General features: G+C 44.3%; 1 protein-coding gene and 1 non-coding gene across 14 annotated transcripts in view; one reads left to right on the plus strand and one right to left on the minus strand.

Moving 5' to 3' along the window:
• The window catches only part of LOC118386337 (CLIP-associating protein 1-like), a 121,468-nt gene that overhangs the window by 61,146 nt on the left and 32,547 nt on the right, over positions 1 to 27,775 (minus strand). For all 13 annotated transcript variants that reach the window (XM_052522717.1, XM_052522707.1, XM_052522716.1 and 10 more), the window contains exons 3-8: positions 19,569 to 19,647; positions 18,208 to 18,311; positions 17,805 to 17,896; positions 17,340 to 17,415; positions 16,895 to 16,992; positions 9,699 to 9,769 (exon numbers count right to left, since the gene is read on the minus strand). In XM_052522717.1, the coding sequence (XP_052378677.1) occupies positions 9,699 to 9,769; positions 16,895 to 16,992; positions 17,340 to 17,415; positions 17,805 to 17,896; positions 18,208 to 18,311; positions 19,569 to 19,647 (520 nt within the window). The remainder of the gene's footprint in view (positions 1 to 9,698; positions 9,770 to 16,894; positions 16,993 to 17,339; positions 17,416 to 17,804; positions 17,897 to 18,207; positions 18,312 to 19,568; positions 19,648 to 27,775) is intronic.
• LOC118386553 (U4atac minor spliceosomal RNA) lies at positions 21,536 to 21,660 on the plus strand. Its single transcript, XR_004826258.1, has one exon. It is a non-coding gene; the product is annotated as a U4atac minor spliceosomal RNA (small nuclear RNA).

The following is a 27,775-nucleotide window of genomic DNA, read 5'->3' on the forward strand; positions in this document are numbered from 1 at the left end:
GAGTATACAAACCTATTTCCATGACATAGACTGACCAGGTAATTCCAGGTGAAAGCTATGACACCTTATTACATTTACATTTAAGTCATTTAGCAGACGCTCTTATCCAGAGCGACTTACAAATTGGTGCATTCACCTTATGACATCCAGTGGAACAGCCACTTTACAATAGTGCATCTAAATCTTTTAGGGGGGTGAGAAGGATTACTTATCCTATCCTAGGTATTCCTTGAAGAGGTGGGGTTTCAGGTGTCTATAGGTATATATATATATACACTCAAAAAAATAAAGGGAACACTTAAACAACACAATGTAACTCCAAGTCAATCACACTTCTGTGAAATCAAACTGTCCACTTAGGAAGCAACACTGATTGACAATAAATGTCACATGCTGTTGTGCAAATGGAATAGACAACATGTGTAAATTATAGGCATTTAGCAAGACACCCCCAATAAAGGAGTGGTTCTGCAGGTGGGGACCACAGACCACTTCTCAGTTCCTATGCTTCCTGGCTGATGTTTTGGTCACTTTTGAATGCTGGCGGTGCTTTTACTCTAGTGGTTGCATGAGACGGAGTCTACAACCCACACAAGTGGCTCAGGTAGTGCAGCTCATCCAGCATGGCACATCAATGCGAGATTTGGCAAGAAGGTTTGCTGTGTCTGTCAGCGTAGTGTCCAGAGCATGGAGGCGCTACCAGGAGACAGACCAGTACATCAGGAGATGTGGAGGAGGCCGTAGGAGGGAAAAAACCCAGCAGCAGGACTGCTACCTCTGCCTTTGTGCAAGGAGGAGCAGGAGGACCACTGCCAGAGCCCTGCAAAATGACCTCCAGCAGGCCACAAATGTGCATGTGTCTGCTCAAACGGTCAGAAACAGACTCCATGAGGGTGGTATGAGGGCCCGACGTCCACAGGTGGGGGTTGTGCTTACAGCCCAACACCGTGCAGGACGTTTGGCATTTGCCAGAGAACACCAAGATTGGCAAATCCGCCACTGGCGCCCTCTGCTCTTCACAGATGAAAGCAGGTTCACACTGAGCACGTGACAGACGTGACAGTCTGGAGACGCCGTGGAGAACGTTCTGCTGCCTGCAACATCCTCCAGTATGACCGGTTTGACAGTGGGTCAGTCATGGTGTGGGGTGGAATTTCTTTGGGGGGCCGCACAGCCCTCCATGTGTTCGCCAGAGGTAGCCTGACTGCCATTAGGTACCGAGATGAGATCCTCAGACCCCTTGTGAGACCATATGCTGGTGCGATTGGCCCTGGGTTCCTCCTAATGCAAGACAATGCTAGACCTCATGTGGCTGGAGTGTGTCAGCAGTTCCTGCAAGAGGAAGGCATTGATGCTATGGACTGGCCCGCCCGTTCCCCAGACCTGAATCCAATTGAGCACATCTGGGACATCATGTCGCGTTCCATCCACCAACGCCACGTTGTACCACAGACTGTCCAGGAGTTGGCAGATGCTTTAGTCCAGGTCTGGGAGGAGATCCCTCGGGAGACCATCCACCACCTCATCAGGAGCATGCCCAAGCGTTGTCGGGAGGTCATACAGGCACGTGAAGGCCACACACTACTGAGCCTCATTTTGACTTGTTTTAAGGACATTACATCAAAGTTGGATCAGCCTGTAATGTGGTTTTCCACTTTAATTCTGAGTGTGACTCCAAATCCAGACCTCCATGGGTTGATAAATTTGATTTCCATCGATAATGTGTGTGATTTTGTTGTTAGCACATTAAACTATGTAAAGAAAAAAGTATTTAATAAGAATATTTCATTCATTGAGATCTAGGATGTGTTATTTTAGTGTTCCCTTAATTATTTTGAGCAGTATAGATATATATATATATATATATATATATATATATATATATAAATAAAAACACACATATAGTTGAAGTCGGAAGTTTACATACACCTTAGCCAAATACATTTAAACTCACTTTTTCACAATTCCTGACATTTAGTCCTTGTTAAAATTCCATCTTAGGTCAGTTAGGATCACCACCACTCCAAAACCACCATATAAAAGCCAGACTATGGTTTGCTACTGTACATGGGGACAAAAATCATACTTTTTGGGGAAATGTCCTCTGGTCTGATGAAACAAAAATAGAACTGTTTGGCCGTAATGACCATCCTTATGTTTTGAGGAAAAATGGGGAGGCTTGCAAGCTGAAGAATACCATCACGACGTGAAGCACGGGGGTGGCAGCATCATGTTGTGGGGGTCTTTTGCTGCAGGAGGGACTGGTGCACTTCACAAAATAGATGGCATCATGAGGTAGGAAAATGATGTGGATATATTGAAGCAACATCTCAAGACATCAGTCAGGAAGTTGAAGCTTGGTCGCAAATGGGTCTTCCAAACGGACAATGACCCCAAGCATACTTCCAAAGTTGTGGCAAAATGGCTTAAGGACAACAAAGTCAAGGTATTGGAGTGGCCATCACAAAGCCCTGACCTCGATCCTATAGAACATTTGTGGGCAGAACTGAAAAAGCGTGTGCGAGCAAGAAGGCCTACAAACCTGACTCAGTTACACCAGCTCTGTCAGTAGGAATGGGCCAAAATTCACCCAACTTATTGTGGGAAGCTTGTGGAGGGCTACCCGAAACGTTTGACCCAAGTTAAACAATTAAAGGCAATGCCACCAAATACTAATTTAGTGTATGTAGCTTCTGACCCACTGGAATTGTGAAAATACTGAGTTTAAATGTATTTGCCTAAGGTGTATGTAAACTTCCGACTTCAACTGTATGTATAGTGGGGCAAAAAAGTATTTAGTCAGCCACCAATTGTGCAAGTTCTCCCACTTAATAAGATGAGAGAGGCCTGTAATTTTCACCATAGGTACACTTTAACTATGACAGACAAAATGAGAAACAAAAATCCAGAAAATCACATTGTAGGATTTTTAATGAATTTATTTGCAAATTATGGTGGAAAATAATTATCTGGTCACCTACAAACAGGCAAGATTTCTGACTCTCACAGACCTGTAACTTCTTCTTTGAGGCTCCTCTGTCCTCCACTCGTTACCTGTATTAATGGCACCTGTTTGAACTTGTTATCAGTATAAAAGACACCTGTCCATAACCTCAAACAGTCACACTCCAAACTCCACTATGGCCAAGACCAAAGAGCTGTTAAAGGACACCAGAAACAAAATTGTAGACCTGCACCAGGCCGGGAAGACTGAATCTGCAATAGGTAAGCAGCTTGGTTTGAAGAAATCAACTGTGGGAGCAATTATTAGGAAATGGAAGACATACAAGACCACTGATAATCTCCCTCGATCTGGGGCTCCACGCAAGATCTCACCCCTTGGGGTCAAAATGATCACAAGAACGGTGAGCAAAAATCCCAGAACCACACGGGGGGACAGAATGAATGACCTGCAGAGAGCTGGGACCATAGTAACAAAGCCTACCATCAGTAACACACTACGCCGCCAGGGACTCAAATCCTGCAGTGCCAGACATGTCCCCCTGCTTAAGCCAGTACTTGTCCAGGCCCGTCTTAAGTTTGCTAGAGAGCATTTGGATGATCCAGAAGAAGATTGGGAGAATGTCATATGGTCAGATGAAACCAAAATATAACTTTTTGGTAAAAACTCAACTCGTCGTGTTTGGAGGACAAAGAATGCTGAGTTGCATCCAAAGAACACTATACCTACTGTGAAGCATGGGTGTCAACATGCTTTGGGGCTGTTTTTCTGCAAAGGGACCAGGACGACTGATCAGTGTAAAGGAAAGAATGAATGGGGCCATGTAACATTTAGATTTTGAGTGAAAACCTCCTTCCATCAGCAAGGGCATTGAAGATGAAACATGGCTGGGTCTTTCAGCATGACAATGATCCCAAACACACCACCCGGGCAACGAAGGAGTGGCTTCGTAAGAAGCATTTCAAGGTCCTGGAGTGGCCTAGTCAGTCTCCAGATCACAACCCCATAGAAAATCTTTGGAGGGGGTTAAAAGTCTGTGTTGCCCAGAAACAGCCCCAAAACAGCATTGCTCTAGAGGAGATCTGCATGGAGGAATGGGCCAAAATACCAGCAACAGTGTGTGAAAACCTTGTGAAGACTTACAGAAAACATTTGACCTCTGTCATTGCCAACAAAAGGTATATAACAAATTATTGAGATAAACTTTTGTTATTGACCAAATACTTATTTTCCACCATATTTTGCAAATAAATTCATTAAAAATCCTACAATGTGATTTTCTGGATTTCTTTCCCTCATTTTGTCTGTCATAGTTGAAGTGTACCTATGATAAATTACAGGCCTCTCTCATCTTTTTAAGTAGGAGAACTTGCACAATTGGTGACTGACTAAATACTTTTTTGCCCCACTAGATGTATGTATGTATGTATGTATGTATGTATGTATGTATGTATGTATGTATGTATGTATGTATGTATGTATGTATGTATGTATGTATGTATGTATGTATGTATGTATGTATGTATGTATGTATGTATGTATGGTAAACAACAACAATCGTTCTCTATTAGAGAGTTTGAAAACAACAGCCCCACCATTCACTGTCTGTTGTTTTTCAATCTATATGTTCACTATCTAGGCACTAGGAACTGGGCCTACAACCTCAAATTGCTACATTGTCTCACAAGAAATATACAAAATAACTAGACAAATCATGAGTTAATATGATTTTCTCTACCTTACAAATCACTGCCCCCCCTAGAGAGTGAGAGCGAGAGAGAGAAACAACCATTCGCCTCTGAGCCCTGTGTGTTCTGCCCTTGACATGAAATAGTCCATCCCATTCGGGCTCTTACCTTCCCCAGTTGTCATAGTGCCTAGCCTTCCTTCCATGCAGAGCAGAGTGAAGAGAGTGAGTGAACAGTCAGGGAGAATGTTGCTTCACGTCTGTGTGTGTGTCTCTCTCTGCACTCCTCTCTCTCTCTCCTCCTGTTCTAGTCTGGTGACTGCTGAATCATCCAATACCGCTGCCTTCGCTCTCATTTTACATTTACATTTGAGTCATTTAGCAGACGCTCTTATCCTGAGCAACTTACAGTAGTGAGTGCATACATTTTCATACTTTGTTATATGCATACTGGTCTCCCCTGGGAATCGAACCTACAACTCTGGCATTGCAAGTAGAGGGCTGCGGGTCCGGACAGAGATCATTGTGGCGCGGTCTGCATTTGTCATGATGCGGGCGGTCAGACTGCTGACTTAGGAATGTAAAATGTTGTTATTCCACAAGGCCTACTTGCTGTATTAAAAGCACATCTTTATCTCATTGTTTACACACTCTCGGAATTTGGTGCTTCAAGCTGGGACCATGGCTGGCAAGTGAGCTGCGTCACACATGCCTAAAATAACATTGCGGGACTGCGGTTGGGTTCGGGACAAGTTCTTGCTGTAGTGTGTGGAAGTCGGACAAAAAGCCCGTGGGGGTAGGCGGGTGCGGTATGAAAAGCTGCGGGTGCTGGCGGGATGAAGAAATCAGTCCCGCGCAGACCTCTAGGTGCAACTGCCATGGTGTACCAACTGAGCCACATGGGAACACATATCAAAAGGCTCAGGCTGCTGCAGTGCACCCCTCATTTGCAGAGAAGTGACATTTGGGCTTTTAGTAACAAAAAACGCCACTCAAATCAGATGAAGGTTGGCATGTGATTAACAGAAGAAACATCAGAGGGTGAACATACAACCAGCACAAACTGAGTCAATGGATGGCTTCTTTATCTCATGAGTCATCTCAACAGTACCTATAAGCCTTCTGCAAGATACATCTGGGGACTTATGCCAAATCACTGTGTTGTGGCAAATGTGACTTCTACAGTAAGTCTATATGAGATTCACAGCCACAATCTGACAGCAGCAGCCTACACATCACAACCTTTCACCTCTACAGGAGGAAAACCCATCGCTTATGCGTCAGCAGTCAGGACATTCTAACATCCCATCATATCCCAGGAGATGAACTACTAAAGTTTCTATTTCCTGTCAACTAAACTGAAGCATGTTCTACTTGTAGCCGATGTATGCCTCTAGGGAATACAGATACTTTACCACTACAATGACAGATGAAATTCAGTAGTTGGCAATGCCAATAGCTTTTCTTTTGGTTTCAATCCATTAGCAACATTTCTCCGTGTTCCTTTGAGGTAAGACAGATGGAGGTTGAGGTTACTCTGGTCAGATGGAAAGGAACAGGAGAGCTATTCCTTCAGTTCCCTGACTAGCTGGGAGCATTCTGTCCCCATCTGTGTCTCCAGGTCCTAATGGCTAGGGGGCCCACACAACGCTGGTCAGCACAGAGGGTAGTATTCATTAGGACACACTGCAGCAAAATGTTTTGCAACAACGAGTGTTTCTAATTGGTCAAGTTCGGGTAGTTCCTCCCCGTTTCAGCCCGTTCTGTTCCATTTGGTACCTAATGAATACGATCCATGTCTCCGCAGTGAAAGGTCCTCATTACCATGTGTGCTGTTGACTGCCCTCCTCTCTAAGTTACACACACACAGAGAAACTATTTCCCTCAGAGTTGAGAGCTGAGCTCCTTTTTACAAGGTAAGGGAACAATCTTAGTCATCGCTCTCAGCTCTGTCATACATTAATTTGAGTTGAACCGTTTGGGGAAAACAAAAGCGCCAAGTGCATAATGAATGGTGTAATATTACTTTTAATTTTCCAATTAAAATGTCATCAAAACAGCATGCGTCTGAAATGAATCTGGAAATATGATTTTGAAGAGTGAGGGGGTGAAGCAATATAGCCGTTTCACAGAGAGGCTTTCTTGAACGTTTTTTTTCCCTTAAATGTCTGATTCTGATCAACAATAATGTCAAAAGCTTTAGAGAGTGGGTTGTTTATGCTATTATGCACAATAAAACAAAACATTAACTTCTATTAAATATAATATTATTACTGTGTTACGTCTCAGGGTGATTTCATTTACATGAATGATTTGTTGTCTCTCTCAGTAAAGTCCATCGTAATAGTCCTTGAGGGAGAAGTTACTGTCTGAGGGCATGGAAAACAGTTAACTAACTGCCGAGCAGCTTCCACAGTTCCCCTCAGCTCAGCCATTCTACCTGTCCTGCAAACAAACACTGTACCCAGTCAGCTAGAATGTGCCGGAGTCAGCGAGCCCTTGCCCACGTCACAGCTCTGGTTACACACTGACAGTGGACACTGAAACTGCTGCGACAAAAGGGACTGAAACGCACACATAGATAGCTGTAAAGAAGGTATTTGTTTTTTATTTTTAATACATTTGTAAACATTTCTAAAAACCTGTTTTCGTTTTGTCATTATGAGGTATTGTGTGTAGATTGATGAAGAAACAAATTATTGAATCAATTTTAGAGTAAGGCTGTAACGTAACAAAATGTGGAAAAAGTGAACGGGCCTGAATACTTTCCGAATGCTCTGTATAGACACAAACACACACTTGAAGGGATTACAGTGAGTCTGATCTGGCTTGGCTACACTGAGGGAATGCAACATCTGAGACCCAGAGGTGGCGGCCCTCCTGTGGGGAAACTCATCCACTCAAGTCCCAGGTTGTCAGTCTGGCCCTCAGGCCTCCTCTCACCCACATACAAACCCACACACTGGTGACAGATTTGGAGAGTGGACACAACATGGGCAGGCCACAATGGTGCCAACAGCAAGGGGAGAGAAAGGAGAGGACAGAAAACAAGTGGTGAGAGGGAGGAGGAAGCAAGAAAGCTGGGGAAAGAGTGCGTGAAAATGGAGGGAGAGAGGAACAGTTTCTCAGCATACAGTTCCTGGCCTCATACATAAAAAAACAACAACAAATAAACAAACAAACAAACGTGATGCAATACCCATTTATCCCCATCCCAAATCCAATTCACATTTTCTACAAGTACAAAAGCACATTGTACCGATGTTTTCTTGTTTTGCCTAATCTCAGACGGCACTACCTGCTTGAGGTAGAAACAAGCCTCAACTTAAAAAGATAAAAGTAAAGACTATGAGCTCCGGTTGTGTTGTGTTTAATTCCCTCAGCCCAAAAAGAAATGTAGCTAAATATCCAGCCTAGAGAGACACATGCAGAGAGAGAGAGAGAGAGAGATACATGCGCAGAGAGAGAGAGAGAGAGAGAAACATGCGCAGAGAGAGAGAGAGACATGCGCAGAGAGAGAGAGACACACGCAGAGAGAGAGAGAGAGACACGCGCAGAGAGAGAGAGAGAGACACGCGCAGAGAGAGAGAGACACGTGCAGAGAGAGAGAGAGAGACACACGCAGAGAGAGAGAGACACAGAGAGAGAGAGAGAGACACGCAGAGAGAGAGAGAGACACACGCGCAGAGAGAGACACATGGAGAGAAGAGAGAGAGAGAGAGAGAGAGAGAGACACAGAGAGAGAGAGAGAGAGACACGCAGAGAGAGACAGACACGCAGAGAGAGAGAGAGAGAGAGAGAGGGAGAGAGAGAGAGAGAGACACACACGCAGAGAGAAAGACACACACGCAGAGAGAAAGAGACACATGGAGAGAGAGAGACATGCAGAGAGAGAGAGACACGCACAGAGAGAGAGAGAGACACGCACACGCATATCTACTGGGTGAAATTCCACAGTGTGCCATCACAGCAGCAAGATTTGTGACCTGTTGCCACAAGAAAAGGGTAACCAGTGAAGAACAAACACCATTGTAAATACAACCCATATTTATGCTTATTTATTTTCCCTTGTGTACTTTAACCATTTGTACATTGTTACAACACTGTATATATATATATAATATGACATTTTTAATGTCTTTATTGTTTTGAAACTTCTGTATGTGTAATGTTTGCTGTTATTTTTTATTGTTTATTTAACTTTTGTATATTATCTACCTCACTTGCTTTGGCAATGTTAACACGTTTCCCATGCCAATAAAGCCCCTTGAATTGAATTGAGACAAACGCAGAGAGAGAGAGAGACACGCAGAGAGAGAGAGAGAGACACACAGAGAGAGAGAGAGAGTTTCAAAAGCAGCAGCTACTCTTCCTGGGGTCCACACATTAATAGACAACAGCTCAAGGACAGAACTACATCAATTCAAAAATAAATAAAAAAGGCACACATAGCCAACATATCAATACCAATACATACACACAAACTGTCTAGGTCAAATAGGGGAGAGTCGTTGTGTCGTGAGGTGTTGCTTTATCTGTTTTTTGAAAACCAGGTTTACTGTTCATCTGAGCAATATGAGATGGAACAGAGTTCCATGCAATAAGGGCTCTATATAATACTGTACGCTTTCTTCAATTTGATCTGGATTTGGGGACTGTGAAAAGACCCCTGGTGGCATGTCTGGTGGGGTAAGTGTGTGTGTCAGAGCTGTGTGGAAGTTGACTATGCAAACTATTTTCAACACATTAATGTTTCTTATAAAAAGAAAAAGAAAGAGAGAGAGAGAGCGAGCGAAACAGAGAGATCTCACAGAGAAATTAGGCAAATCCCCTCATAACCCTAGAGCTCCATGGGAAACAGCTCTCAGCTAAGTCAATAAGATTCTAAGGTTCTATTTGAGTCCGTCCAGAAACTCGAAGTGCATACAAAATACACAGGAAAATGAAAACAGGAAGGAAGCAAACAGACACAAACAGCCCCAGAAGCAATGGTAATAGCCCCTCCACCGTGAATCAACAGAACAGGGGTCCAGCAGCAGCATCACTCACCTGAACCCGAGGATGGGATCATGTTCCCAGCTCTTTGGACTTCATCAAATCTACTGAAGATTACATTCAACCTGCAGAGGAGAGGAGCAGAAGGTTATATTCAACCTGCAGAGGAGAGGAGCAGAAGGTTATATTCAACCTGCAGAGGAGAGGAGCAGAAGGTTATATTCAACCTGCAGAGGAGAGGAGCAGAAGGTTATATTCAACCTGCAGAGGAGAGGAGCAGAAGGTTATATTCAACCTGCAGAGGAATAAAACAAGGAAAGGAAGGAAGAGAAGGGGAAAGGAAGGAAGAGAAGAGGAAAGGAAGGAAGAGAAGAGGAAAGGAAGGAAGAGAAGGGGAAAGGAAGGAAGAGAAGGGGAAAGGAAGGAAGAGAAGGGGAAAGGAAGGAAGAGAAGAGGAAAGGAAGGAAGAGAAGAGGAAAGGAAGGAAGAGAAGGGGAAAGGAAGGAAGAGAAGGGGAAAGGAAGGAAGAGAAGAAAGGAAGGAAGAGAAGAGGAAAGGAAGGAAGAGAAGAGGAAAGGAAGGAAGGAAAGAAGGAAGAGAAGAGGAAATGAAGGAAGAGAAGGGGAAAGGAAGGAAGAGAAGGGGAAAGGAAGGAAGAGAAGGGGAAAGGAAAGGAAGGAAGAGAAGAGGAAAGGAAGGAAGAGAAGAGGAAAGGAAGGAAGAGAAGAGGAAAGGAAGGAAGAGAAGGGGAAAGGAAGGAAGAGAAGGGGAAAGGAAGGAAGAGAAGAGGGAAGGAAGGAAGGAAGGAAGGAAGGAAGGAAGGAAGGAAGGAAGGAAGGAAGGAAGGAAGAGAAAAGAGAGAAAACAGGTCAGAAAACTGAAAAAGAAACAGGAAGGTGAATAGCCTTCTCACTGATTCACCCGACATTATGGATCTGTACCTGTCAGAGAACACATTTCCCTCTGGCCTATTCAGAAGAAAGAACAGAGAGCCAAACTAGACCACATAGAACTGGTAGATGAGCATTTAATAGGTAGAATGAGCGTTTGGAACGACCTTGGCCCAAAGAATGTGGAGGGAAAACCTAAAAAGGCAGGACTGATAGAATCTAATACCGAATACAATTTCCTCCAAGTCACCCTAGTGGTGTAGTGCTACTGTTTAGGTCATAATATTTCAAATGAAATTTGTACCGACAGAATATTATTATAGTATATGCATAAAAAGCATCTTCTAATTGCAACATTTGACCTATGCCCACACATTGTCTCAAGAAAATGTTATATTTGTAGTACCTTCAAAACACCAAATTAGGCATATTTCATTTCAAAATAGGCCATCACTGTCAATCGTGAATGATAATTCCTCAGGTTGTCGCGGTGAATTGTCCAAACTATGTCTGCATGAAAATCATTGATGTCAATCAGTTTCATGGGAAAATGCATTTAGATCTTCTGAAACGACTGTTTGGGGAGTGAATTAGAGCAGATGGTGTTAAATATATGCCATTTAGCAGACGCTTTTATCCAAAGCGACTTACAGTCATGTGTGCATACATTCTACGTATGGGTGGTCCCGGGGATCGAACCCACTACCCTGGCGTTACAAGCGCCATGCTCTACCAACTGAGCTACAGAAGGACCACTAAACTATTAGCTTTTCTTGTTTTTCGTTTCATATCAAAGAAAATATATCCTGCCTAGTGGCACGCATCACTTAACATGGTCCACACACACCCGCACAGTCGTGAAGAGGGCACGGCAGCACCTCTTTCCCCTCAAGAGGCTGAAAAGAATTGTCATGGGCCCTCAGATCCTCAAAAGGTTCTACAGCAACTTGACAAGCTGCCTCACCACTTGACCGCAAAGCGCTACAAAGGGTGGTGCGAACAGCCCAGTACATCACTGGGGCTGAGCTACCTGCCATCCAGGACCTCTATATCAGGCGGTCTGCAGCAAAGTACCCCGACAACATGATGCTGCCAACCCGTGCTTCACGGTTGGGATGGTGTTCTTCGGCTTGCAAGCCTCCCCCTTTATCCTCCAAACATAACGATGGTCATTATGGCCAAAAAGTTTATTTTTGTTTCATCAGACCAGAGGATATTTCTCAAGAAAATACAATCTTTGTCCGCATGTGCAGTTGCAAACCGTAGTGTGGCTTTTTTATGGCGGTTTTGGAGTAGTGACTTCTTCCTTGCTGAGCGGCCTTTCAGGTTATGTCGATATTGGACTCGTTTTACTGTGGCTATAAATACTTTTGTACCTGTTTCCTCCAGCATCTTCACAAGGTCCTTTGCTGTTGTTCTGGGATTGATTTGCACTTTTCGCAGCAAAGTACATTAATCTCTAGGAGACCGAACGCGTCTCCTTCCTGAGCAGTATGACGGCTGAGTGGTCCCATGGTGTTTATACGTGCGTACTATTGTTTGTACAGATGAACGTGGTACCTTCAGGCGTTTGGAAATTGCTCCCAAGGATGAACTAGACTTGTGGAGGTCTACAATTCATTTTCTGAGGTCTTGGCTGATTTCTTTTGATTTTGCCATGATGTCAAGCAAAGAGGCACTTGAATGTAGGCCTTGAAATACATCCACAGGTACACCCCCAATTGACTCAAATGATGTCAATTAGCCTATCAGAAGATTCTAAAGCAATGACATCATTTTCTGTAATTTTCCAAGCTGTTTAAAAGGCACAGTCAACTTAGTGTATGTAAACTTCTGACCCACTGGAATTGTGATGCAATACATTTTAAGTGAAATAATCTGTCCATAATCAATTGTTGGAAAAATGACTTGTGTCATGCACAAAGTAGATGTCCTAAGCAACTTTCAAAAACTATCATTTGTTAACTCCCCCTCTTCGAAGGGGGAGACACCCTGGACCCAAACTGTTACAGACCTATATCCATCCTGCCCTGCCTATCTAAGGTCTTCGAAAGCCAAGTCAACAAACAGGTCACTGACCATCTCGAATCCCACCGTACCTTCTCCGCTGTGCAATCTGGTTTCCGAGCCGGTCACGGGTGCACCTCAGCCACACTCAAGGTACTAAACGATATCATAACCGCCATCGATAAAAGACAGTACTGTGCAGCCGTCTTCATCGACCTTGCCAAGGCCTTCGACTCTGTCAATCACCATATTCTTATCGGCAGACTCAGTAGCCTCGGTTTTTCGGATGACTGCCTTGCCTGGTTCACCAATTACTTTGCAGACAGAGTTCAGTGTGTCAAATCGGAGGGCATGCTGTCCGGTCCTCTGGCAGTCTCTATGGGGGTGCCACGGGGTTCAATTCTCGGGCCGACTCTTTTCTCTGTATATATCAATGATGTTGCTCTTGCTGCGGGCGATTCCCTGATCCACCTCTACGCAGACGACACCATTCTATATACTTTCGGCCCGTCATTGGACACTGTGCTATCTAACCGTCAAACGAGCTTCAATGCCATACAACACTCCTTCCGTGGCCTCCAACTGCTCTTAAACGCTAGTAAAACCAAATGCATGCTTTTCAACCGATCGCTGCCTGCACCCGCATGCCCGACTAGCATCACCACCCTGGATGGTTCTGACCTTGAATATGTGGACATCTATAAGTACCTAGGTGTCTGGCTAGACTGCAAACTCTCCTTCCAGACTCATATCAAACATCTCCAATCGAAAATCAAATCAAGAGTCGGCTTTCTATTCAGCAAAAAAAAAGCCTCCTTCACTCACGCCGCCAAGCTTACCCTAGTAAAACTGACTATCCTACCGATCCTCGACTTCGGCGATGTCATCTACAAAATGGCTTCCAACACTCTACTCAGCAAACTGGATGCAGTCTATCACAGTGCCATCCGTTTTGTCACTAAAGCACCTTATGGCCCTCGCTACATATTCGTCGCCAGACCCACTGGCTCCAGGTCATCTACAAGTCCATGCTAGGTAAAGCTCCGCCTTATCTCAGTTCACTGGTCACGATGGCAACACCCATCCGTAGCAGGCGCTCCAGCAGGTGCATCTCATTGATCATCCCTAAAGCCAACACCTCATTTGGCCGCCTTTCGTTCCAGTACTCTGCTGCCTGTGACTGGAACGAATTGCAAAAATCGCTGAAGTTGGAGACTTTTATCTCCCTCACCAACTTCAAACATCAGCTATCTGAGCAGCTAACCGATCGCTGCAGCTGTACATAGTCTATTGGTAAATAGCCCACCCATTTCACCTACCTCATCCCCGTACTGTTTTATTTATTTACTTTTCTGCTCTTTTGCACACCAATATCTCTACCTGTACATGACCATCTGATCATTTATCACTCCAGTGTTAATCTGCAAAATTGTAATTATTCGCCTACCTCCTCATGCCTTTTGCACACATTGTATATAGACTCCCCTTTTTTTCTACTGTGTTATTGACTTGTTAATTGTTTACTCCATGTGTAACTCTTGTGTTGTCTGTTCACACTGCTATGCTTTATCTTGGCCAGGTCGCAGTTGCAAATGAGAACTTGTTCTCAACTAGCCTACCTGGTTAAATAAAGGTGAAATAAAATAAAATAAAAAATAAAACGAGAAATGTGTGGAGTGGTTGAAAAACTAGTTTAAATGACTTCCACCTAAGTGTATGTAAAGTTCCGATTTCAACTGTATACACACATTTACACTCATTATTTGCTGCTGCTGCTGTTCTTTATTTTACTCTGAATATTATCTATCCTGATACCTCGTCACTACTCTGGCTTCTTGTAAATATCTAACTCAATTACCTCATACCCTTGCACATTGATATGGTACTGGTACTCCCTGTATATACTGGTACTCCCTGTATATAGCTCCAAGTTTTGCGTATTTTATTTTATTCCTCGTGTTAGTTAGTATTTTATATTATTATTTTCTAAACTCTGCATCTTTGCGAAAGGTTCATAAACAAGCATTTCACTGTAAAGTTGTGTTCGGCGAATGTGATAAATGACATTTGATTTGATGCGCTGTTGAGTTTTGACCGCATGAGAAAGAAATGCCGCTATTCAGCTTCATCTAACCATCCCAAAAAAATCTCATTTGAAATGAGGCGTTTTTGGCGTAAGAGTAACATTATAGGCATACTATGCTGTTATATTCAGTTCTGTTATCATCATCTTGCGGGACATTGATCCAGCTCATGTATTCTCAAATTGAAAAAGCTCCGGCAGGACTCGGTAACGTTTGTCCATCTTGAGACACTTTGCTAATATACACTTCCTCAAAATAGTCCGTATTAATCTAAATATGTAATTGATTTTTACATTTCTGCAGAGATCTTAGTTGCGTAATTTTACATCGAACTAAGGTGTTTGGTGCAGTATTTCTAATTTCTCAAAATGTGCATGAAAACGGGTAGTCTATCATTGAATGACAACAAACACTTCATTTAAGGATCCCTACTGTTGACCAATGAGTAACGAAGGGGTGTAGATATCGGCTCCGAACTTCGGCTTGCCTCCAAAAACAATTGTGTGTGCGCACAAACAGCCGAAAAAACCCTTACCGAAGACCAAAACGAACAATAACGTCATAAAATGTCCTCATAACGTATGCACAAACTGTTACAGATGGGAGGCATGCGGGCGCCTTTACGGATCAAATGAGGCAGGACTTTATTTGGTGTCAGTTAGTGAAAATGCTGTGTAGATTTAATCCCTCCAGATTTCTATTGAGTCACTTTGACTTGGAAATGAGGCCAAAACTAGAAGCTGTCAGCTAAACCTTTTTCATTCTAATGCTATTTTACAAAATTTGCATTTGCTTCTCTCTTTCTTTTCAAATATAATACAGTCCTAAGCCAATATCCCCATCCCTTTTCCCACAGAAGGTAGCTTGCTAAATTGCCCAAATTAGAATTTGACATTCTCACACTGTTTGCAACATAGGCTTTTTAAATCACATGCACTACTGTGGTAGACATTGATGTACTCAAATCGTTGTTAAGAACACATTGAGTCAAATAAACACAACGCACACTGCTTGGAGGAAATAGCAGGAAACTCCAATGTGAACATATCGATAAGAAGACTTAGTTAGTGTTTAACTGGATATAACAAAATGCTTTTTAATTGCTCATGGATCTCTTGGAGGAAATGGATTAAGAATGTTCCTACAGACAGGAGGAGGGCACAGGTGGGCACTAGAGAGCCTCAGCACCCACCATGCCCCGGGCCCAGAACCAATCTAATCATAGGCAGAGGAAGCACTCCTAAAGGGAGACTAAAGGAGCTTATCCCTCCTCCAACCATGCCCCTTCAAGCTCCCTTTATAAAGAGTCATCTCTTCCCTTTGGGTCTGGGAAATAGTTTTGTAATACTACCTACAACAATGAAGAGTGGGTAGGAGCAATTGCAAGGATCAACAATGTGGGATGTAAGAGGAAGACTGACTGTGAAAAACAGTTCATAGTGACAAACTGAGATCAAGGAGGATGGGCCACCTTCTTCACAGAGTGCATTGCATGTTGACATGGTAGTAAACCAAACTAAAAAGGGGGAACAGTAGTAAACTAAACAGGGGACGATCAGAGAGACAGATGCCCCAGTCGGAATGGTTCCAGGAACAGCTATTCGACTTTAACTCTCAACCAAAGAGACAATTGGGAGTGAATCAATCTGCTGCCCAGACCCACTCAAACACTTAGTTAGAGCCCAGGCTGAGTCATCATAACCATCGTCTCTGTCACTCCCACTACCATCATGTTGAGAGAGAGAGAATGAGTTGGAAACTGAGCTGCACTAACCTCCTGTCAAATTTATGACCATATTAGAGACACATATTCCCATCAGATGACACAGACCCACAAAGGATTCGAAAACAAATTCAATTTTGATAAACTATAGGGTGAAATACTATTGGGTGAAATACCACTGTCTGCTGTCACAGCAGCAAGATTTGTGACCTGTTGCCACAAGAAAAGGGCAACCAGTGAAGAACAAACACCATTGTAAATACAACCCATATTTATGTTTATTTATTTATCCCTGGGAGGGAGGGAGGGAGGGAGGGAGGGAGGGAGGGAGGGAGGGAGGGAGGGAGGGAGGGAGGGAGGGAGGGAGGGAGGGGGGAGGGGGGAGGGAGGGAGGGGGAGGGGGGGGGAGGGAGGGAGGGAGGGGGGGGTGAGAGACAGAGACAGACACCGAGAATCAGTGACAGACAATCAGAGTGACAGACAGAGAGACAGGCAGACAGAGACAGGCAGAGACACAGAAAGACAGAGGAAGAATGTTCATCATACCGTGACTGTGGTAGGCCCTTCTTGCTGAGGTCCATCCTCACCCTCTCCCCCACATGTCTGTAGATCTCCACCAGGCAGCCCATAGCTCCGTCTCTCACCTAAGGACACCAGGGGGAGGTTCAAAGTTCATCTAGAACATGCCCTAACAGGACTACAATAGAATATGAAAATGTCTTTATCTACGGACAGAATGCAACTCCCATTCACTCACAGATGTGTAAACGCCAACACTAATATGATTTGTTTAGCAGATCTTGAAACAGTCGCTGAACAGAATCATTACCCTGCATCCCCCAAAAGATAGCACTGTTCTGTTCTGTGGCTGCCACTAGGGGGCGTCATGTCCCTGTAGAAATGCCTTTGTGTCCATCTGTGCTAGAGGCCCACTCCCTCTCCCTCCCTGACCAGCAGTGTAATAAACTGATTCATGACACAGCAAACGCACCTGACTGGTGGGATCTCCTAGTAGATTGCATATGTGAGGGACTATTTTACTGAGGGTTAAGCCTTGGGCTCCGTACCTGGAAGAACAAAGAGGAAGAGAGAGAGAAAGCAATGACATCATAGGTAAGCATCAGCATCACTGCAAATAGACTCCTGACAATAAAGACCTTACCATAATAACATTTTAAAATTCCCTATGATACACATGAGATAATATTGACACATTTTAAATCAAACCAGCCTCATCCATGCTCTCGGCAGTCAGCTACAATTACATTGCTATCAGAGTATTAGAAAGGAGAAATCTAAAAATGTATATTGAATCTTACCTTGCCTGTGACGAAGGAATGATGGAAAAACATGAGCAATGGTAAAAGAGATCAGCCGAGAGCTCTAATGACAATCTGTTGTATAGTAAGAACAGACAGATTGATAGATGGGTGATTGAGAGGCCAGGCAGTCTTACATGTTGAGCGTTGAGATGAGACAAAGGCACACTCCCTCTCTGGTCCTGTTGTTCTTGTGTTTGAAGCCTCCCAGCATTCTGTCCCACACGTACTGGGGAGGAGAGGACAGGATATTTGCACCAGGTCAACAATCAAATAGCTTTTTGTCACGGATCAGGTCATATCAAGTAACATACAATCGAGTCAGGAATCAAAACCTACCTGGGACTCAGGAATGAATCAACAGGGAACTGGGAAGGAATTGTGGGATTGACTCAAGACCTTTGTCAATAACTCGTCTATGAGGACATGTTAGCCCAGGAAAGCTCCACCTGTGGGGTGTGTGTGTGTGTGTGTGTGTGTGTGTGTGTGTGTGTGTGTGTGTGTGTGTGTGTGTGTGTGTGTGTGTGTGCGCACACATACCTGTGGGGTGGCAGCCTGCTCCATGATCTTCAACAGCAGGATTTGATCTTGGTCTCTGACTTGGTCTTTGGAATCCCCCAGACGATCTATCAGACTGGGCAGTACTGGAGACACACAGGGGAGAGGGATGGACACACAGGGGAGAGGGATGGACACACAGGGTAGAGGGATGGACACACAGGGGAGAGGGATGGACACACAGGGGAGAGGGATAGACACACAGGGGAGAGGGATAGACACACAGGGGAGAGGGATAGACACACAGGGGAGAGGGATAGACACACAGGGGAGAGGGATAGACACACAGGGGAGAGGGATGGACACACAGGGGAGAGGGATGGACACACAGGGGAGAGGGATAGACACACAGGGGAGAGGGATGAACACACAGGGGAGAGGGATGGACACACAGGGGAGAGGGATAGACACACAGGGGAGAGGGATGGACACACAGGGGAGAGGGATGGACACACAGGGGAGAGGGATGGACACACAGGGGAGAGGGATGGACACACAGGGGAGAGGGATGGACACACAGGGGAGAGGGATGGACACACAGGGGAGAGGGATAGACACACAGGGGAGAGGGATGGACACACAGGGGAGAGGGATGGACACACAGGGGAGAGGGATAGACACACAGGGGAGAGGGATGGACACACAGGGGAGAGGGATGGACACACAGGGGAGAGGGATAGACACACAGGGGAGAGGGATGGACACACAGGGGAGAGGGATGGACACACAGGGGAGAGGGATGGACACACAGGGAGAGGGATGGGGGACACACAGGAGAGAGGGATGGACACACAGGGGAGAGGGATGGACACACAGGGGAGAGGGATGGACACACAGGGGAGAGGGATGGACACACAGGGGAGAGGGATGGACACACAGGGGAGAGGGATGGACACACAGGGGAGAGGGATGGACACACAGGGGAGAGGGATGGACACACAGGGGAGAGGGATGGACACACAGGGGAGAGGGATGGACACACAGGGGAGAGAAGAGAAGACAGGGGAGAGGGATGGACACACAGGGGAGAAGGATGGACACACAGGGGAGAGGGATGGACACACAGGGGAGAGGGATGAACACACAGGGGAGAGAAGAGAAGACAGGGGAGAGAAGAGAAGACAGGGGAGAGAAGAGAAGACAGGGGAAGGGTTAGCATTGCTATCTAAAGATGTGGACGTTGAGTTAAAATCCAATGGAGCTCAAACGTTTAGTCAAGGCAGGGATACAAGCGTTTTTTAGTCAGGCATTTTGTCTAGAAATCTAAAACAATCTTTTATTTGAACTCCTTTAACCATGAAGAAAGTGATATTTTTTAAGATAATAAAATGACACTATCTCACCTGTTCCCACATGGTTCCTAAATCGGTCCTGTAACCTTGTCACTAGGACAGATAAAAGGTCTATTCCAAGCAAAGCCACCTGGAAAACACAAAAGGAGAACATTTTGAATAAACAAAAATACAAAATGACAACATATGAAATAAAAGTACATCGAAATAAATAAAACAACATCTTAAATTATCTCTTTTTAACAACATTAAACAATCTAACAATAAACAATTCCTTCTGATTCAGTCCAGTATGCAAATTAGTTTCACAAAGGGTTGAGGGTAAACTGAAATATAATCACTCTATCTGCTGAAAAAAGGACCATGTATGATGCTGCCACTCTGAAACATGTAATATTGACTTATTACAACTTTTGTACAGTGCTGCCATAGAAAACTCATTTGAAAAGGTTGCCAGTCACCATGGGAAAAGTTGCCAGTCACCATGGGAAAAGTTGCCAGTCACCATGGGAAAAGTTGCCAGTCACCATGGGAAAAGTTGCCAGTCACCATGGGAAAAGTTTCCAGTCACCATGGGAAAAGTTTCCAGTCACCATGGGAAAAGTTTCCAGTCACCATGGGAAAAGTTTCCAGTCACCATGGGAAAAGTTGCCAGTCACCATGGGAAAAGTTGCCAGTCACCATGGGAAAAGTTGCCAGTCACCATGGGAAAAGTTTCCAGTCACCATGGGAAAAGGTTGCCAGTCACCATGGGAAAAGTTGCCAGTCACCATGGGAAAAGGTTGCCAGTCACCATGGGAAAAGGTTGCCAGTCACCATGGGAAAAGGTTGCCAGTCACCATGGGAAAAGTTGCCAGTCACCATGGGAAAAGGTTGCCAGTCACCATGGGAAAAGTTGCCAGTCACCATGGGAAAAGTTGCCAGTCACCATGGGAAAAGTTGCCAGTCACCATGGGAAAAGTTTCCAGTCACCATGGGAAAAGTTTCCAGTCACCATGGGAAAAGTTTCCAGTCACCATGGGAAAAGTTGCCAGTCAACATGGGAAAAGTTTCCAGTCACCATGGGAAAAGTTTCCAGTCACCATGGGAAAAGTTGCCAGTCACCATGGGAAAAGTTTCCAGTCACCATGGGAAAAGTTGCCAGTCACCATGGGAAAAGTTGCCAGTCAACATGGGAAAAGTTTCCAGTCACCATGGGAAAAGTTGCCAGTCACCATGGGAAAAGTTGCCAGTCACCATGGGAAAAGTTGCCAGTCACCATGGGAAAAGTTGCCAGTCAACATGGGAAAAGTTGCCAGTCACCATGGGAAAAGTTGCCAGTCACCATGGGAAAAGTTGCCAGTCAACATGGGAAAAGTTGCCAGTCACCATGGGAAAAGTTGCCAGTCAACATGGGAAAAGTCACCATGGGAAAAGTTGCCAGTCACCATGACCAGTCACCATGGGAAAAGTTGACAGTCAACATGGGAAAAGTTGACAGTCACCATGGGAAAAGTTGCCAGTCAACATGGGAAAAGTTTCCAGTCACCATGGGAAAAGTTTCACCATGGGAGTCAACATGGGAAAAGTTTCCAGTCACCATGGGAAAAGTTTCCAGTCACCATGGGAAAAGTTTCCAGTCACCATGGGAAAAGAGTCACCATGGGAAAAGTTTCCAGTCAACATGGGAAAAGTTGCCAGTCACCATGGGAAAAGTTGACAGTCACCATGGGAAAAGTTGACAGTCACCATGGGAAAAGTTGACAGTCAACATGGGAAAAGTTGACAGTCACCATGGGAAAAGTCACCATGGGAAAAGTTGCCAGTCAACATGGGAAAAGTTGCCAGTCACCATGGGAAAAGTTGCCAGTCACCATGGGAAAAGTTGCCAGTCACCATGGGAAAAGTTGCCAGTCAACATGGGAAAAGTTGCCAGTCACCATGGGAAAAGTTGCCAGTCACCATGGGAAAAGTTGCCAGTCACCATGGGAAAAACCATGGCTGATGTCAGGTAAAAGCACTGTGCCCCCAAATAGTTAGCTGTCCTTGTCATGGGGTGAGAGAGCTGCTCAACGAACATCTAGTGAGAGTAGCCCTGTTAACACCATAACAACACATAAGCATCACCTGAGCTTGTGCCGGCCATGGTGCAATTTTTGAAACTTTCAATCTTGTAAATAAAATACAACTCCGCGCAATGAACCCTGCAGCATTGATGAACACTGCCATCTACTGGTGAGTGTGATAGAAGTGTAGGAAGTAACAGTGTTGCATAGTCCAGGCAGCCAGCAACAGACACGACCGACCTATGTTATCCAATTTCACAGCTTCCGTATCATATGTAGCACAATTAACAGCGCTCCTTTCCTCAGTTTAGGCTGGAGACTGGTTCAGGTTTACTAGAACACTACCAGCAGCAGGCATGTCTGCCCTGGGGGCATAATCCTGATCCTTTGTTCTCATCTGCAGATGAAAGGGAATTACAGTAATTAAACTGATGACAAGCCTAAAACAAAAAGGTCTGGAGAACTAAAACTGGATGTCCAGAGGAGAGGACAACATTACAAAGAGCCCCAAATTGCAGCTCTGATTTCAACTACATTCAGTCTCTTCTCTGAGGGAAATGTAGATTCTCTATGGGTCACAAACTACTCATCTTAGAATCTGCTTACCCCATTTAGAACCCTAAACCTAACCCCTAAACCTAAAAAGCCTTTGTCCTCGTGGTGACCTGGGAAATGTTTTACTTACTTTTACTGTCCTTTCAGGGATTTCCAGGAACCACTAGGATAGTAATACAAGCCCACAAAAGACACACACTTGGTCATCATGGGGAGAGGAGGGTGGAGGATGGCTGCTGCAGTGCAACCTCCCTCCCTGCCTCACCCCTCTCCGCCTGTCTTCCGCCTGCCTCCCCCTCCCTGCCTGCGTATGAGTGAGTGAGTGAGTGAGTGAGTGAGTGAGTGAGTGAGTGAGTGAGTGAGTGAGTGAGTGAGTGAGTGAGTGAGTGAGTGAGTGAGTGAGTGAGTGTTTCCTCACTCTTCCTCTGCCTGGGCCTCTCCAGCCTGATCCATCCACCCGTCCAGTCAGTCTAGCCCAAGCTAGTCTCCACCCCCAGAGAGAAACAGACCTCTCCTACTCCCTACAGACAGACAGATGGCTATACTGCCTCCCCCTCCTGTCTCACCCCCAGGCCCTCCCTTCCCACAGCATCCCCCGCCTCCCCCTGGCTCAGGGCTGATAATAGTAGGGATTTCTCCCTTCATCATGGCTGCTCTACACTTCATTTCAACATAACATGGCCTTCTCTTATATTGCTCCTCTCACTGACTTTAACTAGGGGTATGTTGACATTTTGAGACAAGCTAGCAGACTGGCTGGGACTGTTGTTCTACTTTCCCTGCATTCAGGTTCATTTGTTCACCTTGGCTGACTAGTGAGGAGCCGAGTATGGATCTCCACCCGGAGATAGAGGCTCCAGGACACTGAGGCTGGTGGCCATCCTGTCTGACACGCTGGTAAAATAATCTCACCTCAGTCCCCATTAAACCTGCAGCTCTGCATCTCTCTCTCTACAGTACTGTAGCCATTCGTAGCATACAGTGGCATCATTGCCATCAGCTGGCTGAGAGGATGAACAACTCCTAAAATTCTATGACAAGCAGAACCTACAGTCCTACACACAGTAGATCTCTATATGACATGGATAAACAAGGAAGGGGACATTAGATGATTCCATGCCTATCCTCCTGGCAGTAAGACATGTCAAACAAAGCAAAAGGCCCCAGCCAGTAGTGCTAGCTTGGTATAGCCAGCTAGATGTGTTCTCCAATACTACAGGATGGGTGGTTACCTCTCGTCCCACAATCCATTATAATGGACCACTTAATGACATCTCATTCACTTAAACGTGTCTGCTACTCATCGCTGTGTCATGAGTCATGGAAAATAAGGATTCTCCCTCTGCTCTCATCTGATGTGGCTGGACCAGGCTTAGATTGAATCATGGCAAAGCCCATTCGCTTTGAGACTTTTATTTTATTCCCAGTGGCCTGACACTATACACACACAAACACACAAACACAACCTCCTCCCTCCCTTGTCTGTTGAGACAGTAGAAGGACATATTAGATCAGACAGGCATGGGTGTATTGCAGATTAATTCGCACGCGCACAGACACACACACTATGGGCTCTCCCTCCCTCACTGCAGTCATTTTCTATGAGTCAGGGGAACAGCTGGGCTGAGCGGTGTCTGGAGGAGAAGAGAAAGCCAGCCAGTTAGCCAGCCTGTGCTGTCTGGACAGACAGAGCCCAGAGGCAGAGCTATACAGTAGTTACCTAACACCCTGTCATTGGTCTGGATTCCTGACCCTAGTTCCCTCCCTTACACTACAACATCAACGGTTTACCAGCTGGGGTGGGAGTCAGAGCAGAGGTTTGAGTGGACTGATACTAAACTACAGCTGCACGAAATGTGCAAAAAATCTCATTGTTACAGATTGCGATTTGACTTGCGATATAGATCAAAACACTTTGGGTGAACTGTTGGAATCATAGAAATAACATGATTTATATTAAGAAGCAAAGTGGAAAGCATAATTGTTCTCGTTTGGAACAATGTGTTGACATCACTTGACCTAACAAAACAGCATGCAAATTTAGATCGAATCAACAGCAAGGAGGAGGAGGAACTGTGCAGGTTGAGTGACAGGGGGTGAGATGACAGAGTAAACTATTCAAATGTATGCTGCACATGGCTGAGTGGAGTTTCAAAATATTGAGATATGGCTCGGCCATCTCTTGCGATACGGATATTGCACATCAATATTGCGATTTCGATGTGAATTGGATGAATTGTGCAGCTCTATCGTCGACCAGTGCTTGGGGACAGCACGGTACTGAGTGATGCCAATAATATTATACTTCAGCTGCTCTGTATGTTGTTCCTGGAAGCCCAGGACAGTGACTCAGCGATAGACTAGTCAGCAGGCAATACTCAGGAGCCTGAAGGGGAATTGGCCTAGCTGTTCTAAAGCGGAGTCGAGGAAAAACTTGTAAACATGCGTATACGAAACGCGCACACACACACACACACACACCAGTGTTTCCAGTACACTTCACACAGACAATGCACCATTTCTGCCTCTCTATTCAAGCTTGAATTCCTGGATTGAAAACAATAAAATAAGAGTCTGCTCTTCCAGCTAAACTCAGCAAAAAAAAGAAACGTCCTCTCACTGCCAACAGCATTTGTTTTCAGCCAAATTAACATGTGTAAATATTCGTATGAACATAACAAGATTCAACAACTGAGACATAAACTGAACAAGTTCCACAAACATGTGACTAACAGAAATTGAATAATGTGTCCCTGAACAAAGGGGGGTCAAAATCAAAAGTAACAGTCAGTATCTGGTGTGGCCACCAGCTGCATTAAGTACTGCAGTGCAGCTCCTCCTCATAGACTGCACCAGATTTGCCAGTTCTGCACCTGCAAGTTCTCTGACATTTCTGGGGGGGAATGGCCCTAGCCCTCACCCTCCGATCCAACAGATCCCAGACGTGCTCAATGAGATTGAGATCCGGGCTCTTTGCTGGCCATGGCAGAACACTGACATTCCTGTCTTGCAGGAAATCATGCACAGAACGAGCAGTATGGCTGGTGGCATTGTCATGCTGGAGGGTCAAAAGCTGCCGCTTTCAAGGTGCGGGACTCTAACCCAGAAGCTTATAAGAAGTCCTACTATGCTTGTTTTATAGAATTTGGCAGTACATCCAACCGGATGATTTGGGCCTAATTTATTTATTTTAATTTACTGTAACTCAGTCAAATCTTTGAAATTGTTGCATGTTGCGTTATATTTTTGTTCAGTATTAAAGCAACAGTAATTTTTCCTACTTTGATCTGGTTTCCTTCAAATATCATCCAGTTTCATGAAAAACATCATTTTGACTGTTCATGACCTTTAACTTCTTATGGCTGGGGGCAGTATTGAGTAGCTTGGATGAATAAGGTGCCCAGAGGTGCCCAGAGTAAACTGCCTGCTCCTCAGTCCCAGTTGCTAATATATGCATATTATTAGTATATTTTGATAGAAAACACTCTGAAGTTTATAAAACTGTTTGAATGATGTCTGTGAGTATAACAGAACTTATATGGCAGGCAAAAACCAGAGAAAAAAATCCAACCAGGAAGTGGGAAATCTGAGGTTGGTCGATTTGCAACTCAGCCCCTACCGAAGATAAAGTGGGATATTGGTCATCTTGCACTTTCTAAGGCTTCCACTAGATGTCAACCGTCTTTAGAAACTTGTTTGAGGCTTCTTCTGTAAAGGGGGGCTGAATGAGAGGGGAATGAGTCAGAGGTCTGCCAGCAGTCACAAGCTGGTCACGCGCATTCACATGAGAGGTAGCTCCCGTTCCATTTGCTTTTCTAAAGACAAAGGTTGGAATATTATTGAAGTTTTATGTTAAAAACAATCCTAAAGATTGATTCTATACAATTCATTTCAATTCAAATTTATTTATATAGCCCTTTGTACATCAGCTGATATCTCAAAGTCTAAAACCCCAAACAGCAAGCAATATACATCGTTTGACATGTTTCTACGGACTGTAACGGAACTTTTTGACATTTCGTCTGCAACTAGTTAGCGCGTTTGGTAAACAAATTAAAACTCACGAAGCGTGTTAACAAAAGTAGCTATTTGGACATAAATTATGGACATTATCGTACAAATCAAACATTTATTGTGGAACTAGGATTCCTGGGAGTGCATTCTGATGAAGATCATCAAAGGTAAGTGAATATTTCTAATGTTATTTCTGACTTCTGTTGACTGCACAATATGGCGGATATCTTTTTGGCTTGTTGGATCTCTGAGCGCCGTACTAAGATTATTGCATGGTTTGCTTTTTCCGTAAAGCTTTTTTGAAGAGAATGCATTGAGGAGAAGTGTATCTATCTATGTATAACACTTGAATTATCATCAACATTTATAATGAGTATTTTTGTAAATTGATGTGGCTCTCTGCAAAATCACAGGATGTTTTTGGAACTACTGAACATAATGCGCCCAATGTATACTGAGATTTTTTTTATATAAATATGAACTTTATCGAACAAAACATACATGTATTGTGTAACATGAAGTCCTATGAGTGTCATCTGATGAAGATCTTCAAAGGTTAGTGATTACTTCTATCTCTATTTCTGATTTTTGTGACGCCACTCTTTGGCTGGAAAAATGGCGGTGTTTTTCTGTGACTTGGCTCTGACCTAACATAATCGTTTGTGGTGCTTTCGCTGCAAAGCCTATTTGAAATCGGACACTGTGGTGGGATTAACAACAAGATTACCTTTAAAATGGTATAAGATATGTTTGAGGAATTCTTATTATGAGATTTCTGTTATTTTGAATTTGGCGCCCTGCACTTTCACTGGCTGTTGTGATATCGATCCCGTTAACGGGATCTCAGCCCTAAGATGTTTAAAAAGGCAAATGTATTTTATAAAAAATAATAATAATAATCATAAATGATAAAATAGTTTGACAACCCTGTTTGTAAGATTTTTAATTATATTAATCTAAACCGTTTATCTTTTCCAGTGATGAACACATGGATGCCTCATGGTATGGTATGGGAAAATGGGGCAACTTTGAGCATCTTTATCTCTTGAATGTTTTAGCATTCAGGTCCCAAAAGCCACATATTTTTTGCTGTCAAAAATAGATTGAATTGAACTGGATTTACCACTATAGCCTCTCCCCTGAAACTGACACACCATCACCATCACCAGGCGGGGCAGGGCAGGGCAGGGCAGGGCAGGGTTGGCTCGACTGTGGCTGAGGACGGACTGTGGCTGACTGCTGACCACACACATTCCCCTCACACACACTCAGGCTAGAGGAAGCACAGCTCCAGCCACGGGACAGACCTGTCTGACAGGATAGAAAAATGCATCAGTTTGCAACATGATGACTAATGTTCTGCTGGAAGTGAAGGCATCAAACATGGCCTACAAACAAACAGTCAGCAGCTGATTCAGGATGTCTGACACTACATGACAGAAACCTGGGAGCTACAGCCTGATCCAACTGCCGCTTCTTTGGGAGGACATAACGTTACTAGTTGTACAGGACAAATTGGGCTTCCTCACTGAAATAGGAGAGGACAAAAAAAAAAAATTTTGTGTGGTTTAAAAAACAAATGGTATACTTTTATGGTTGAAAAGGGATATCCAAAGTTTAAAAACTGTAAAGTCCATACATTTA

This window comes from Oncorhynchus keta, chromosome 7 (genome assembly GCF_023373465.1).
Source record: "Oncorhynchus keta strain PuntledgeMale-10-30-2019 chromosome 7, Oket_V2, whole genome shotgun sequence".
Classification (NCBI taxonomy): domain Eukaryota; kingdom Metazoa; phylum Chordata; class Actinopteri; order Salmoniformes; family Salmonidae; genus Oncorhynchus; species Oncorhynchus keta.